Source organism: Eschscholzia californica, unplaced genomic scaffold (genome assembly GCF_041429995.1).
Source record: "Eschscholzia californica isolate CP2 unplaced genomic scaffold, dmEscCali1.0.p SCAF_3, whole genome shotgun sequence".
Taxonomy (NCBI): domain Eukaryota; kingdom Viridiplantae; phylum Streptophyta; class Magnoliopsida; order Ranunculales; family Papaveraceae; genus Eschscholzia; species Eschscholzia californica.
This window is the reverse complement of record NW_028238420.1, coordinates 52,013,630-52,028,960: the sequence shown is the minus strand read 5'-3', so window position 1 is coordinate 52,028,960 and position 15,331 is coordinate 52,013,630. Positions and strand designations below refer to the sequence as shown.

The 15,331-nt window shown below is 34.5% G+C and overlaps 2 protein-coding genes across 2 annotated transcripts; one reads left to right on the top strand and one right to left on the bottom strand.

Moving 5' to 3' along the window:
• Nucleotides 1-6,641: 6,641 nt before the first annotated feature.
• Nucleotides 6,642-9,926, bottom strand: LOC147551654 (SNF1-related protein kinase regulatory subunit gamma-1-like). Its single transcript, XM_086671961.1, has 7 exons — nucleotides 9,607-9,926; nucleotides 9,344-9,522; nucleotides 8,643-8,744; nucleotides 8,213-8,371; nucleotides 8,047-8,129; nucleotides 7,652-7,840; nucleotides 6,642-7,145 (listed from the first exon to the last, which is right to left on the bottom strand). The coding sequence occupies exons 1-7, from the start codon at nucleotides 9,797-9,799 to the stop codon at nucleotides 6,749-6,751; spliced, it is 1,302 nt and encodes a 433-aa protein (XP_086528087.1). The 5' UTR covers nucleotides 9,800-9,926; the 3' UTR covers nucleotides 6,642-6,748.
• Nucleotides 9,927-10,028: 102 nt separating this feature from the next.
• Nucleotides 10,029-14,823, top strand: LOC147551653 (diaminopimelate decarboxylase 2, chloroplastic-like). Its single transcript, XM_086671960.1, has 8 exons — nucleotides 10,029-10,566; nucleotides 10,892-11,066; nucleotides 11,661-11,810; nucleotides 12,500-12,661; nucleotides 12,865-13,050; nucleotides 13,960-14,082; nucleotides 14,169-14,258; nucleotides 14,532-14,823. Exons 1-8 carry the CDS (start codon nucleotides 10,088-10,090, stop codon nucleotides 14,610-14,612), a joined length of 1,446 nt encoding a protein of 481 aa, XP_086528086.1. The 5' UTR covers nucleotides 10,029-10,087; the 3' UTR covers nucleotides 14,613-14,823.
• The last annotated feature ends 508 nt before the right edge of the window (nucleotides 14,824-15,331 follow it).

Genomic DNA, 15,331 nt, shown 5'->3' with positions numbered 1-15,331 from the left:
TTGTCTTATATTTTGAATAGTGTATGAGTATTTTGATTTGTCTTATCTTTATGAATATTGTATGAGTATTTTGATAATACAATTTGTGAATTTCAACTGCTTTAGGGTTTCTTTTTATACATATAATTTTACAAGCTTAGTTTTCTAAACCACTTCAATAATGGATGAGGGTAATGTTTCTTTTAGTTTGTTTTTTTTTAGGTTGAAAATAGTATGTCTCTTACATATTTGTATCCCACAATATAAAGGACTTATTTTGTCGTGACCATAATAGGGTTTATGTTGGGACAAATTAATCTGTCTTACTTTAATCTGTAAATCAAGATGGGACTATTCTAAGAACCCATGATTCTTGAGTCTTTTTGAGCCTTTAAATTATTTTAGATCTTAAATTATATCTTCTTCCAAGCAAAACCTATGAAGGTTACAGAATCTTTCATCAACAAAATATTTACACGAACTAATATGATTTTCTTTTATCAATTTTATGTAAAAACAGAAAAATGATTTATTGGTAGAGCACATCTAAAAAACACACGTACCTTGGAGCTCCGCTAGAGAAGATGAAGGACAGAAGGAGAGATACAGAGAGACAGAGAGAGTCGAACACAAAGGGATTGAGTTACAAATGATAACCAAACCAAATGTGTTTTTATTTCTTCTTGGTTACCATACAATATATAGATGGGTGAAGTATGTATCTTTTTTAGAAAACTTAGGTGCATGGCTGTATTCCAATTTTGAATTAATTCATTTTGATGAATCAGATTTACTTACATACTTGAAATATAAATTATTTATAGTAATAAATCATGAGGATGAAATCTTAGTGATATCATACACAATCCCACTTGTCAATGTTATAAGTAATTTTCTTTAAATTTTGATTTTATTACGCCCAACAATAATGACAGAATCTTGATCAACATTTTTACATTTAAAACACAATCAACTCTGAATGCGAAAATATGATTAGACAACCTATGACCGGCTAAATCATTATCACAAAATGTGAGTAGAGCTTTGTTATCGGCGTATTTAAGGATCTTCAAAAATGTGCAAGACTTGGATGGAAATGAGCAAATAGATAACGTAACAAGAACAAAATTGGTTGACTTGGAGTGTACTTGAGTGTGAAAGGTTAATTATCTGATAAGTGCTTTAAATTGTTTGAAAGCGAGTCGGAGTTTTTATGATACCGTTAGCAAGAGATATGACGTAAATCTACCAACCAACATACCGTATATTCATGATCTATTAATAATTTAGACTTAAAGCTACCAAACAACATACCTTTGTAATTAAAATAAGAACAATTTTCATCTGAGTCAAAATAATTTAGATTGTGTTTGTCACCTATATCTATGGAAATAAAAGAGTTATCGTGAAAAGTATATTTCCATATCTTTAATTCTTAAAATCTTTATTTCCATGAAATACTCTATTTTTAATTCTTTACCCCCCCTTCAAAATCTACAAAGCAACGTACCGTATGTTCATTTTTTTGTTAAGGACGTATTGTATGTTTATGATCTATTAATACCTCCGTAGTTACAATAAAAAAAAATAAAAAAAATAAAAAAAATAAAAAAAAATAAAAAAATAAAAACATGTCGTTTGGGTCAAAATAATTTAGGTTGTGTTTGTCACCTATATCCGTAGAAATAAAAGAGTTGTCGTGGAAAGTATATTTCCATAGCTTTAATTCCTAAAGAATTTATTTCCATGAAATACCCTACTTTTAATTCTTTGCTCCCCTCAGAACTAGTTTCCATGGAATGTCGAGAACAGAAAAAAAAAAATGTTTTAAGATATTTGAATATATGAAACCTCATATTTATCTTAAAAGCCAACAATTGGTAGTTAAGTGTAGTGTATCTACTCCGACATACGAGATTCTCAAGTTCGATGCATGGAAATAAAATAGTTAGGTAGACTTTAGGCTAGTAGTTTCGTTGAGAATAACAGTAGTTTCGTTGGCTTTTAGGCCAGTAATTTCTGTAAGGTTGAAATTCGGTATTATCGCGCTTATCACATTGCATTGATGTATCAATGCCCTTATAATGATTATCATAGTCAATATAAAAACATATGTATCTTTATTTATGATCAAAATGATATTTTTACCCATCAACATTAGCAAAATACACTTTTACATATATGTTGGAAAATGACATTTTTACCCTTCTACAGTACCAAATGACATGTTTACCCTTCTATTTTCAAATTACATTTTCTTTTACCTTAATATAATATCAAAATGACATTTTACCCTTGTGTTGTCAATGACATTCTTATGCTCTTATAGTACAAATGACATATTTACACTTATGTTGTCCAAGATTCTTACCATTATCTTCTCAAAATGATATATTTAACTTTTTATATTTAAATGACATTTTACCCTTTTATCTTATTAAATTGTCATTTTTATCTTTACGTTGACAAAATAGCATTTTCACCTTTGTATATTGTCAAAATTATATTTTTATCTTGTTTTATTAATAAATTGACATTTTCACTCCTATTTTACCAAAGTGACAGTTTTCACTTCTTATCAACAAAATGTCATTCTGACAAAGTAAAAGGGTAAGAACGTAATTTTAATAACAAAAGGTTAAAATGTTATTTGGAAACATTAAGATAAAAGTTTGTTGATATAGAAGTGTAAACATATTTCGTTTGTTAATTTTGCAAGGGTAGAAATGTCATTCTGACAACATAAGAATAAAATTGTCATTTTACGAATAAGGGTATAGTGTCTTTTGATACTATATGAGGGTGAAAATGTTATTGTGACAGTGTAAGGGTAATGTGAGGGGTCAAAATCGCGGTCAAGAAGTCAAGAGGACTGAGCCGTTGATCGGAAGTCGGACTTTTACCTGTTAATATTTATTTGCGGGCACCGACGATGTCTTTGGGCTTATACTTGTGACAAGAGACAAAACACACATGACAGTAAGGTCCCTGAGACACCGGGATGATGCCGGCCTAAGGGGGCTCCGACGGTCAAGTCAGTAAGCTTGCAAGAGAAGTAACAGATACGTGAACGATACCCTTGGAACGTTACCGCTGGTTGGATGGTTGGAGTTTAGGCATGGCTCGTAGAGTGATCGGAGCTCGATTTCTACTGATGGACTGACTTGTTTGGAAAGAGATTATGATAATACTTGTGAGGTCTGTCTCGTGGATGAGACAACCCTGGAGATGTTTGCCTCGTCTAGGGGTATGTACCATAAATAAAGGGGGAATATCTAGGGTCTTGACCTTGTAGATAATCACGTGGGTGATGTTTTAAGGGTCTGAACTTGTAAATAATCACGTGGGTGATGTGAGAAGAGTCTGACCTTTCTAAGGCAAACAACCCCTTGATAAAGTAGTTGTAGGCGAACCCTTGATAAAGTGGTTGTAAGAGAGAGAGAGAGAGAGAGAGAGAGAATAGACGAACCCTTGATAAATTTTTGTACTTGTACTTTCTCTGAAAAGTATTTATTTATTTCCTCAAAGATCCTGTACTTGACAAGGTCATGTACCTTGGTGAATGCTTAACAAGGTCTTGCTCCCTCTGTAAACGATACTTGATAAGTTACGGCACCTTCTGTGGACGGTATTTGATGAGGTCTTGTATCCGAATATAAGACCGGTACTTAGATGGGAGGAAGAAAGCAAAACTAGTAATAAAGCGGGATTCTATCAAAGAGTAGACTCTGTGAGAGAGAAAGTGGTTCAGATGTTTAGATAGCAGATGATGATGTTTAAGCCAGTAGTTGATGTGTTTGCCCAGAATCAGCCATCCGCTATCATTTTTGGTTCCGTCATTTGTAGTGTCTTGGGTCGATCATTACCCAGTGATGAGTTGTCTCTTTAAGGCGGTAACGCAAAGAGTTGTCATCATAAATATGAAGACCGTAACTCCCCTAACGAGTATGTCCGGGATATTGTCATCTTGAATGACAGTAACGTTTTCTCAATGGATATTCGGAGGGAGCTCTGCTGAGGAGGTGAGGGCAGACCTTTTTATCCAGGGATGGACGTGTTGCTTCGGGGTGCTCGAAGGTTAACGAGTCAGACCCATTAGTTATTAATTCATGGGTTTGGTCCCTGCTTCATGTAAAAAAGGTGGAGGGGCAACATTTTTATTTTTAGTCCCTTATCTCTCATATGAAAAAACATAATAAATTTAATTTTTAACTAGTATTTATAAGAAAAATGGACCTAAATCCATTCTGCGTCAAGGAATGGGTAATTAGTCTTGGCTAGTCAAGAAATAGACAATTAGTCCAATTTTTTTTAGGCTAAGCCTACTTTTATGCAAAATTACTCGGGAAAGAAACATGATTCATGAGAGGTCTAAAACCAATTTTTAGACCAAATGCACTCTGCTTTATGCAATTCCGTCATACATTATGATTTTTCGTGATGTATTATGAACCGCCTTATTTCAAACCTTCTCTTTCCAAACTTACGTAATGTATGATGAACTTTCACAATGCTTTATGAAAAATCTTATGTTGTTGTTTAACTCGAATACAACATTGTTTTTCTTTCTAAACCATGTTTTACTTTAGCGCTTCGATTACCCAATCAGAGGTGAAATTTTATCATTGGTTTATTATTAACGTCACTTCCAGCAAGAGAGAGATCGAATCGAGACTAAATTGGACTTATTGTCATCTGATTAAGCTTCATCAGATGTTCATCTCTCTAAAACAATAATTGTTATATATATCAAAATCAATTATGTTTTTCGTTTGTACATTTATCGTATTACCTAAACCATCTTTTGAAGGCTCTTACAAGACTTCGTTTCACAAAGTTTGCTTATTTCCTTATCCAAATAGGCATATATGTTTTCAGGGATTTTTTTCATTTTCTAAGAATCCTGTATTTTTCATAACCTACTATGAACTACAATACTGCATAAATATTTGTTCATAACATGTTACTTCTTGGTACAACATTTTCCCGTGTTTCATATAGAAACAACAAAGGGCAAAAATGTTATATCCAGTCTGTGACGTCTCACTTACTCTTTGTCGAAAGAGCTAGGATCTCAGACCCATATGGGACCTATGAAGAATTTAACGCAATACCTGTATTAATAATTATTTTATCAACGGAAGTATAAATTAACAATTATTGAAATTAACAAGCTAACAAAATAATTGTATGTCAAACAAAAAGAAGATAAAGTTTTGGGTTTAATATAAGGTTGGATCAATGAAAAGTATTATTTCTCAGAAAAACCAAGAACGGAGTTTGCTGTCTCATGGTATGAAGGCTGGCCTTGAAAGTGATTACGGTACAATCTCGGTGCAAATTGTATAACTCCGAACACTTCCCAAGGATTTACCACAGCTATCATCTTCATCTGCACTGAAGAAGATGATATTGAAGAAGCAGAAAATCGGTTTCAATATTTAGTAGAAGTTGAATCCCTCTTAGTAGTTGTGCGCTTCTCTATTCTAGTTTAGGTCTTATCTATAAATCAAGTAGACACTATTAGGCCATGTTTGGCGTGCGGGAATGACGTGCGAATGGAATGTGATTCCCGGGAATCACATTCCAGATCATTGTTTGGCTTGCGGGAATGGTGTGGGCCCGGTAATGTGATTCCCTAAAAAAGGGGTAATAACAAACCCAAGGGGTAGGTGGGTTTGTGATTCCCATTCCCCCGGAATCACATATATTAATATTTATTAAAAAATATATCCTTAACAAAATATTGATTTACCAATTTTATTTTTTTGTAGGATTTGGCATAAATAAGTAATATTTATGTTTATGAACAAAACTTAATTTTAGATAAATTTCTATTTAAGTTTACGAACAAAATTTTATTTTAGATAAATTTTTATTAAGATATTCATTTATTATCTTTAAATTCTAACCTTTGGATGTATCATGTATTTTACGAATTTGAAAAAATAATACTGATTTTTATATATTACAAAGTTGATGTGTATATTTTATACTAAAAAAAAAATTGATGTGTATTTTACATAGTTTAAGTAAGGGTAAAGGTGAACTTTTACAAATATTTACATTCCCATTCCTATATGTACCAAACACCTAATTAGAAATATGTCAGGAATCAAATTCCCATTCCTGGTCAAACCAAACATCAAACTACAGTAATCTGATTCCCAGTAATCACGTTGCGGGAATGTGGTTCCCAGGAATCACATTCCATCCCCGCGCCAAACATGACTTTAGGGTTTCCCATAAGACGAAGGAAGTTGTGGGATTTGAGGATATCTGTTACTTGTTCTACAAGGAAACAAATAATAAATACCAAAAAAATATTTGTTTTATTCTAAATTCACCCAAACTCCAGAACTCCCAAACCCGATCCGACCCGCGTTGGTCAGACTGACTATTCTCCTCAAGTGGGACTATCAGACTTAACAGCTTGGGAAACCATTTATCCAACATCTATTGTAAAGGCAAATGAGATCCCATGCTTCCCAACATCAGTACTTTTAAATTTTAGTTTTAGAAAACCCATAAGTTCAAAATTTACGAATTGTGACTTCCATTGGAATTCCAATTCACATTTACCACACAGAGTGATCTAGCAATTTCAATATTTTAGCCGAGTCGAAGTAATTTTTTTTTTTTAATCATAGTATCACATTATCTGACAAAAAAAGACAGCGAATTCTTCGTTAGCATAGTCAGAACATAAATGTCGAAGAATGAAATACAATAATTATCAACTTTTTATACTTAAAGAAAACTCGCTCGACTAATTGTTTCGTACAATTTTGGTGTTCTCTAAATGACAACCAGATTGTTCAAGAGCAGATTGAAAGAATCCACCTCCATTAATTCTTGAATCGATTGATGGTGGAGAAAACTGCATAATTATATCTCTTAATGTCACCATACCTGTTAGACACGAAAGTTCGTCAACTAGGAAACTGCAGTTGCTTTCCGATTCTACCAGTACTTTCATTGCTTCTTTCAAAGTATCGGTTTTCTTGTTGGTAACAGGTGAATCCATTCTCGGACGATATTCACTTTTCAAGGGGAGGTATGCAGCTTTTAGAAATGTTCCGACACCTCCTTCTATCGTAGATTCAAAGCGTGTATCATCGATTCTTTTGGTATCGAAGCGGATGAATTCCTCCACTGTCAGACTCCTGTAATTGTTAAAATTATCAATCGATCAATTCATGGTACAATATATTACAGAGGGTTAACAACCGGAGGTGGAACCAAGATTTCTGTAGAGGGAGGACAGTTTATATAGGTCTCTGATGGGTAGACCGACTCTGGCTAACTTAAGTGCTTAACCAACTACTTGCTTCGTCCTAGAATTCGCCAGGGTTAGCCAACTAATTACTCCGTCCTAGAATTGGCCAAAGCTTAACCAACTAAATGTTTCTTCTTTGAGTTCACCATGATTTTTTTGAAACTCGATACTGACAAGTTTGAGTTCATGTCAATAGTTTCATTTACTAATTACTAATCTTGTTATTTTTAGTAGCTCTTTCCAGTTAATGAATGATAAAAATAAACTGTCTTTATGCATCTAATATCAGAAATCTGATCAGATTGTGAGTTTGCAAATGTTCATTCAATATGTAGATGTATAAATCCTTATGATTGTCTGGATGAAAAGATAGAAGAACAGATATCAACTCACTTTCTACCATGAAACAGTTTATCGTCAACCAGCAGATGGGCATCGTTAATTCTCACACTTCCAATCAGTTTCCTTGTTTCTCGGCCAATTACTGGAATTTCCTCAAGTTTATTGACCCATAAGTTATGAAACGTAGATGCTATACTCTGATCTCCATATACATACACAAGACTCCTACCATTTTCAAACCTGAAATGAATTCAAGAAAAGAATTTGTCATTCAATTCCGTTACTAATTTCCTACGCTCTTAAATGTTGATGTGAGAACAGTCCTACATGGACAAAGGGAACTTTGGTGACCAAGAATATAATATCTAGGGCATCTCCGAGATATTGTATTCTTGGAATTGAAAGTTCCCTTTGTCCATATGGGACTACTTCCGAAGTTGATTTACCGAAACTGAGAAAGAGTTCTGTCTGCTATTCGATCGAACCAATCTAGTCCAGAGGATTGCAGGAGCAATTGAACTACTGCAACCTAAAAAAGAAGAAGCAAATCATACTTTTGATACCAAGTAGAGAATATATAACAAGATCTTCTGAAGAAGAAACTCAAATTACCTGAGTAACAAAACCAATGACTTGAGAATCAGATTTCTCCATCACTGGCACTACTTGCAATTTGTGTTTCGATAGCATCAATAAAACATGAAAGAGTGTGTCATCTAAATATACTGGAAAGAAGGGATCCCACACGAAATCTTTGGCAAGTTCTACGACCTGTAATGCACGTATAATAAACCGAGCTTTGCTCATTCAGCGAAAAAAGCAGCACGGAATGATATATTTCAGGTCGTTCGGCGAATGAAAAAACACCCAAATGACACTTTTTAGAAAGTTCACCAGAAAACCAACACACGTATACCATAAATCAGCTCAAAAAATCAGCACCGAGATGACATTTCAGCTCATTCGAACAAAAAACCCAACATCATATTTTATCTTTTCTTGGTGGGCAAACAGATTATTAGAATCAATGGCTGAAGCATACCTTGGTTTCTCCAATGTGAGGGATTTCGTTAAGCATTGACAACACACCATCTTTACCACTGCCCTCCACTTCTCCATGGTTTACTTCGGTTTTTTCACGTTCCTAACATAATCAAATACGCAATGTGATCTTCATTTAGCAATTCTGTGCTAGAACTATGTAACTTCGAAAACTTGAAATAGGACGAGTGTTTAGAAGGTATGGACTGTTTAACAACGTGTATAACTAATTTGAGCGAAGTTGTTGACATCTGATATAATAACACCCCATCAAGAGACAATACCAAAACTATCCAACAGAACAAGCAACCTATGTGATAACTCATATCTTTTTTTAGTCTAACCGACAAAATAAGCCAAGATAGCTTTTATATCTCCGATGTTATTGGTCAAATCAACATCAATTTCTATTATGGTATACAATATAGTACGATAATCGGTACCCAATATCAGATGTCTACTACTTATGCTTTCATGAGCCATGATTTTAATGAGCCCGAACTCAAACATCACAATGTTCCAAGCTAATCTACCCTAACGGACCCGTAGTTTCGCAAAGAATACAGTAGAATGCTCTCATGTCTAGCTATATCAAATGAATATTTACGACAACTAGCTCGGACTCAAACATCACACTGTTTAAATAGGTTTTTTCTACTTCTATTACATGATGAAATAATGGGGAAATAAACAAATAATTACCTCAAGAGACCATAGAACCATGTGAGGAAAATCGATAAAACCGATATATCGGTATGAAAATTTGCTTGTAGTTAGATCATCTGAATTCATAACATCTAAAATTGGTGCACCAAATACATTCTTCTCGTACAATAACTTGATTGCATCTCTCAAATTATCTTCAGATTTCAGCTCTAAAACTAATTAACATATAACAACATTGGAATCAAGATAAAACCCTAGAAAGTTTAGGACAGAAAAAGAGTAAATGAAATAATCTTTACCTCCAGAATTTCTAATTCCTGGAATTGAACTAATAACAATGTGATCAAGAAACATTTGTAAGGCTTTGCTTGAATCAATTTCATTGAGATCTTCATCTTTTACTTGTTCTAAATTTGTAACTATTTTAATTTTCTTGTCAATTATTCCACCTCTTGAATCCTTGATAATGTCCTCAATGTGCCCTAAGTCCATTTTCAGACCTTATTTTCCTTCTGTTAATTTTTTTTTTTTTTTGCTTCTATTCTGGATTTTAAATAACTAACTTCCACCTGGCACCTTCCAAGACAGCCAAGTGGCAGAAAGTAAGCCCTAGATTGCTAATCATGTAAACGGTAAACCCTAGATTGATAAACCCTTGCAAAATCAAGTTCACCTATACACCCTCCAACTTTAACTAAAATACCTTCATCATCCGTCAACTGTCTCACCTACCCTTTAACAGAGCGATCTCCTCATTTCTTCTTCCCTATCTGAGCAAAAATGGCGGCGACTGGCCAATCACTATCTCACTCTCCATCCTTCCTTCAATCCCTAAAATACCCATCAAAACCCTTGATTTCTAAACCTAATCTCAATTTCAAAACCTCATTTCAAACTCTCAAACTAAGGGCAGTCCTATCTGAAACATCCACACCTGCTGCGACTTCAACGAAGAACTTCAAGCATTGTTTCAGTAAATCTGATGATGGGTTTTTGTACTGTGAAGGTCGAAAAGTTGAAGATGTTTTAGATTCGGTTGAGAAAAGACCGTTTTATCTGTATAGTAAACCCCAAATTACGAGAAATGTTGAAGCTTATAAGGAAGCTTTAGAAGGATTACAGTCGATTATTGGGTACGCCATTAAAGCTAATAATAACTTGAAAATTCTTGAGCATTTGAGGAAATTGGGTTGTGGAGCTGTTCTTGTTAGTGGGAATGAATTGAGATTGGCACTTAAAGCTGGATTTGATCCCACCAGGTAAAACCCTAAAAATCCCTAGTTTATTGATACAGGAAAAAACCCAATTTACTGAGTTAAGTCACGAATTTCCTAGTCATTATCATGAAAAAGTTCAGTTAACATATGCAAGTTCACAACTTTTTTCTGGGTTTGGGTGCAATTTGATATATAGTAATCACCAGGTAATTGACTTTGTAGTTGATGATTTCAGAGATATATTCATGAATTTGTCCTGTTTAATCTGAAATTGCATATTCTTTAACTAATTTGATCTGGTTTTGGGTTAATTGAACATATTCAACATAAAAATCTGTTTGATTTCAGTTCTAAACTTGTTTTTCAGGTGTATCTTTAATGGAAATGGTAAGCTTTTAGAGGACCTGGTTCTTGCTGCAAAGGAAGGTGTTTTTGTTAATGTGGATAGTGAATTCGATTTGGAAAACATTGTTGCCGCTTCTAGAATTGCTGGGAAGAAGGTTAACGTTTTACTTCGAATCAATCCAGATGTAGATCCACAGGTATAAAATCATTTCATAATATTATACCTCACATAAACTTTCAGTCCGATGAAACTCTTGTTAAACATTAAATTGATTACTTCTGTCATCGTATGTATAAAATTTAGTAGATATTGACTTTAGTACGAAATACCATTGCCTGGAAGACTGTTAAATTGTTGTTTATGGCTGTTTCCACTCTGACGGAAAAATGTGGAACACTGGCAAAACAATCACGGTATGTAAAAGACAGTCGTTCTAACACTCCTTCATCAAGGAAAAGGTTATTTAATAGTCAATATATTATAACGGAAAAGATGTTATAATTGCTATGATAGTGAATTAATGATGTCAATTGGGAATAGGAAAAATGTAAAAAGACAATTTTTTTTGCATAATTTATTAAAGAAAAGCGGTTGGTTGAATTGGGACATTTTCCATATGTGAATAGCAACCATTCTCTTCCAATGGCCCTTTTAATACAATCATTCCTTTTCCAAACAAAAACCAGAGGTGGTTACTATTTAGTTTGACGGGTAAATATTTCTTAAGATCTTCTAGTTTTGTTCTTGTTTAAATATTTACATACTTATATTGTGTATTAACCACATTTAGGTCCATCCTTATGTTGCCACTGGAAACAAAAACTCCAAATTTGGTATTAGAAATGAGAAGCTTCAATGGTTTCTAGATGAAGTGAAGGCTCATCCTAAAGAGCTAAAGCTAGTCGGAGCCCATTGTCATCTTGGATCAACCATTACCAAGGTACGTTTACGTCTTCTCGTTGATTTTATCTTTTCTCCCCCGTTATCACTTTAGCATTGTCAATTTTCTTGTTTCGAAACACAAATTATGAGAAGCCTATGTTTTAAATGGCTTCTGATGCTTACTCCTCAAGGCTAACCTTAATTCTGTTTGGTCACTTATCAGTTCATGCTAATGCCTCATTATTGCTTCTCTCTCTCGCTTGTTGATTCTTGCTTGTATTTATACGCGCTCGGTGTTTTTAACCCAGTGATCTATTAAGAGCAATAAGGCAACCCAAGAAAGAGTCCAGTAAGTCTTGTAACTGGAATTGAGGCTTAATTTCGTACTTAGTGCTGCCCCGAGACTATGTGTCGCCTTACAAAGTAAACTGTCCGAATTCTTAAAATCGCCTTTTAAAACAGTGAGAATCAGATTTGTTGGTTGACCCTTCTTGAATCATCCAACACATCCTTTTCTTCCCGTCGATTTCAATTGATCATCAATTCAAAAATCTCTTTGTTATCATGGTTGAGCTGACTGTGGCCCAATGTAATCACCAAAAGTTATATTGGATTGGAAACTAAGTAGCACGTTCGGCTTTGCTGGCAATATTTGCTTTATTTTGTCTTTTCCATCATCATTGATGTCTCTATTTCAGAGATCGCATATTCTTTGGTTACAATTGCTCCGCTTTTTCCTCTTTGCAGGTAGATATATTCAGAGATGCTGCTGTTCTTATGGTGGACTATATTGACCAGATACGAGCTGAAGGATTTGAAATCAATTACTTAAACATTGGAGGTGGTCTTGGAATAGATTATTACCATACTGGTGCTGTCCTTCCTTCGCCCATGGATCTCATTAACACTGTAAGCTCACTAATTCTTGTTTTACATTGTTTTGTTTCTCTCGAACTAAAATATGGATACGAAACTAATATTTCATGATAAATAGATGAGGTTTCAGATTACCAGTGGTTCTGTTTTTTGAAATTTATTTTGTAATTCTGCTATGAATTATAGATAGACAACTAGGATTGTAGTTTTTGCACTTAATATGATGTTTATTATAGGTTCGGGAGTTGGTTGTTTCTCGAGGTGTTAATCTCATAATTGAACCTGGGAGATCACTGATTGCCAACACTTGCTGCCTTGTTAATCGAGTTACTGGGGTCAAAACAAATGGAACAAAAAATTTCATTGTGATTGATGGCAGCATGGCTGAGCTTATCAGGCCTAGCCTTTACGATGCGTATCAGGTAAGTTATCGAAGAATCTCATTAGCTAGTCTCTCTCTCTCTCTCTCTCTCTCTCTCTCTCTCTCTCTCCCCATGATCCATTAATGTTCTGGCCGTGAATCTATGCTCGAAAAGTCGGAAAACGGGACTAGTCGGTTGACCCGGGTCTAGCTACCAGGCGGGATGACAACGGGACCAGTCGGATTTCATCGGTTAAACTTAAAATATATATACATATATATGTATATATATAATTACATATATTATTATATTATGTATAAATTATTACAATTATAAACATGGTTTATACATTAGAAATATAAAATTATAAATAAAATCAACTAATTATGGAAGTTAGAGAGCAAAATCAGTCCATAAACTCAAATTATATCAATTATAAACATGTTTTGTACATTAGAAAACCAAAACTATAAAATAAATCAACTAATTTCATCCAGTTAGAAGTTAGAACTTACTTAGAGAAAGAAATAAAAATGAAATGTAGAAACAATTAGAGTAGAGAGAGAGAGGGGAGAGAGAAATAATAAACAAGGTCGAATTTACTTAGAGAGTTAGAGAGAGAAAGAGAAGAAAACATAATGATAGAGAGAGAAACTTTACTTGAAATGGAGGATTGGAGCTAGTTCTTGTTGAAGAAATGAAGGGACCCTTAAAACCTAGATCTAGGAAAATCTCGTTTCTTAAAAAAAAAACTACTCGGCCCATAAACGAGTAACTCGGGGCCTAGCCGAGTCGGCTAGTCGGCTTCAGGCGCCGGATTACTCGGTTCTCTAAAAGGACTAGAACTTTTGACCCTAGTCGAGCGGCCACATGGGGACTAGCGTGTGATCGGGGCCCAGGCGATGCCTAGGCGGGGACTTTTAAAGCATAGCCGTGAATAACTTTAAAAATGTCGGCATTTCGCTGTAGCACATTGAGCTGGTTTCTCCTTCACCCTCTGACGCTGAAGTTTCAACCTTTGATGTGGTGGGCCCTGTCTGCGAGTCGGCCGATTTCTTAGGCAAGAACAGAGACCTTCCAACTCCAGCTAAGGTGAAGCTAGATAATACTCTCTCTGTCTCTCACGTATGATGATTTCCATATCTTCTGTTTTGGTTGCTAAATTTCTCATTTCTCAGGGAGCTGGTTTGGTTGTTCATGATGCCGGAGCTTATTGCATGAGCATGGCATCAACATACAATCTTAAGATGCGACCACCTGAATACTGGGTATGTAATTTTCCTTTTTTTTTTTTCAGATTGTGTGTGCAATTGTGAAAATTATGAAACAAAATTGGTTTAATAGAAACTATTTTCATTCAAAAATTTATCATGAACAGTGAAAGAAGAAACTATTGACACCTTAAGGCTCAACCATACCTTAAATTTATATCAAGATTTCAATATTTTGACCCAACTTAATTGATTCATATGCCCCATGATCCCCATTTAAACTATTGAAGTACCATTTGGAAATTTAGTTTGTTTGGAATGTTCTTTCAGGTGGATGAAGATGGGTCTATAGTGAAAATCAGACAGGGGGAGACATTTGAAGATCATTTAAGGTTTTTTGAGGGTCTCTGATCAAATTTTCCCTTTTCATTTAGAAGATTAAGTTTGTTAAATTTTCAAGGTACTAAAGTGGTAAATGTCTTCAACTAAACCAAGTTAGCTGATTTTGAGACTTACATTCTCTTAATGCTTCCCCAAGTTTATGTTTAATTTGCATAAGGTGGTGCTTGTTATGTTTTGTATGAAATCTAATCGAAATCTAGGTTGTCTTTAGTAAGATTTTTAGAATGTTTGTCTGCTTTATTTTAGTAACTTTTGACTTCCTACTTAAACGGCTAAATCAGGCTGATTATGGTCAATTCAATTCACACAGTATTGTTTGAGTTAAGGGACTATTGTCGTCTTACTAGTGCAAGAGGTTACCAATTGTGATACTGAGGATCCAAATAGTCCATCCATATAAGATGGGGCATTAAGGCAGAATATAATGGAACAGCTAACTCAATGGAATAGACTCGAGCTGCGATAGAGGGGAATGGAGACTCAGGTTTGATCCCCATCATATGGCACGAAAGAAATGACATAATTTACAAGGATAAAGGTTGCACTTGTACCACTAAAGACATAATTCCGATGGTCAAAGGACTAAAGGAGGCAGGCACAACAATGAGTCAAAAACAGCTTTTTCAAGATTTGTTTTCGATTGGGAAGCCTTAGAGAATTTAACATGTAATAGTAATTCAATTTCTTAAATATTTTCCTGACAAGACTACAATTTTTTCTAAATTGTC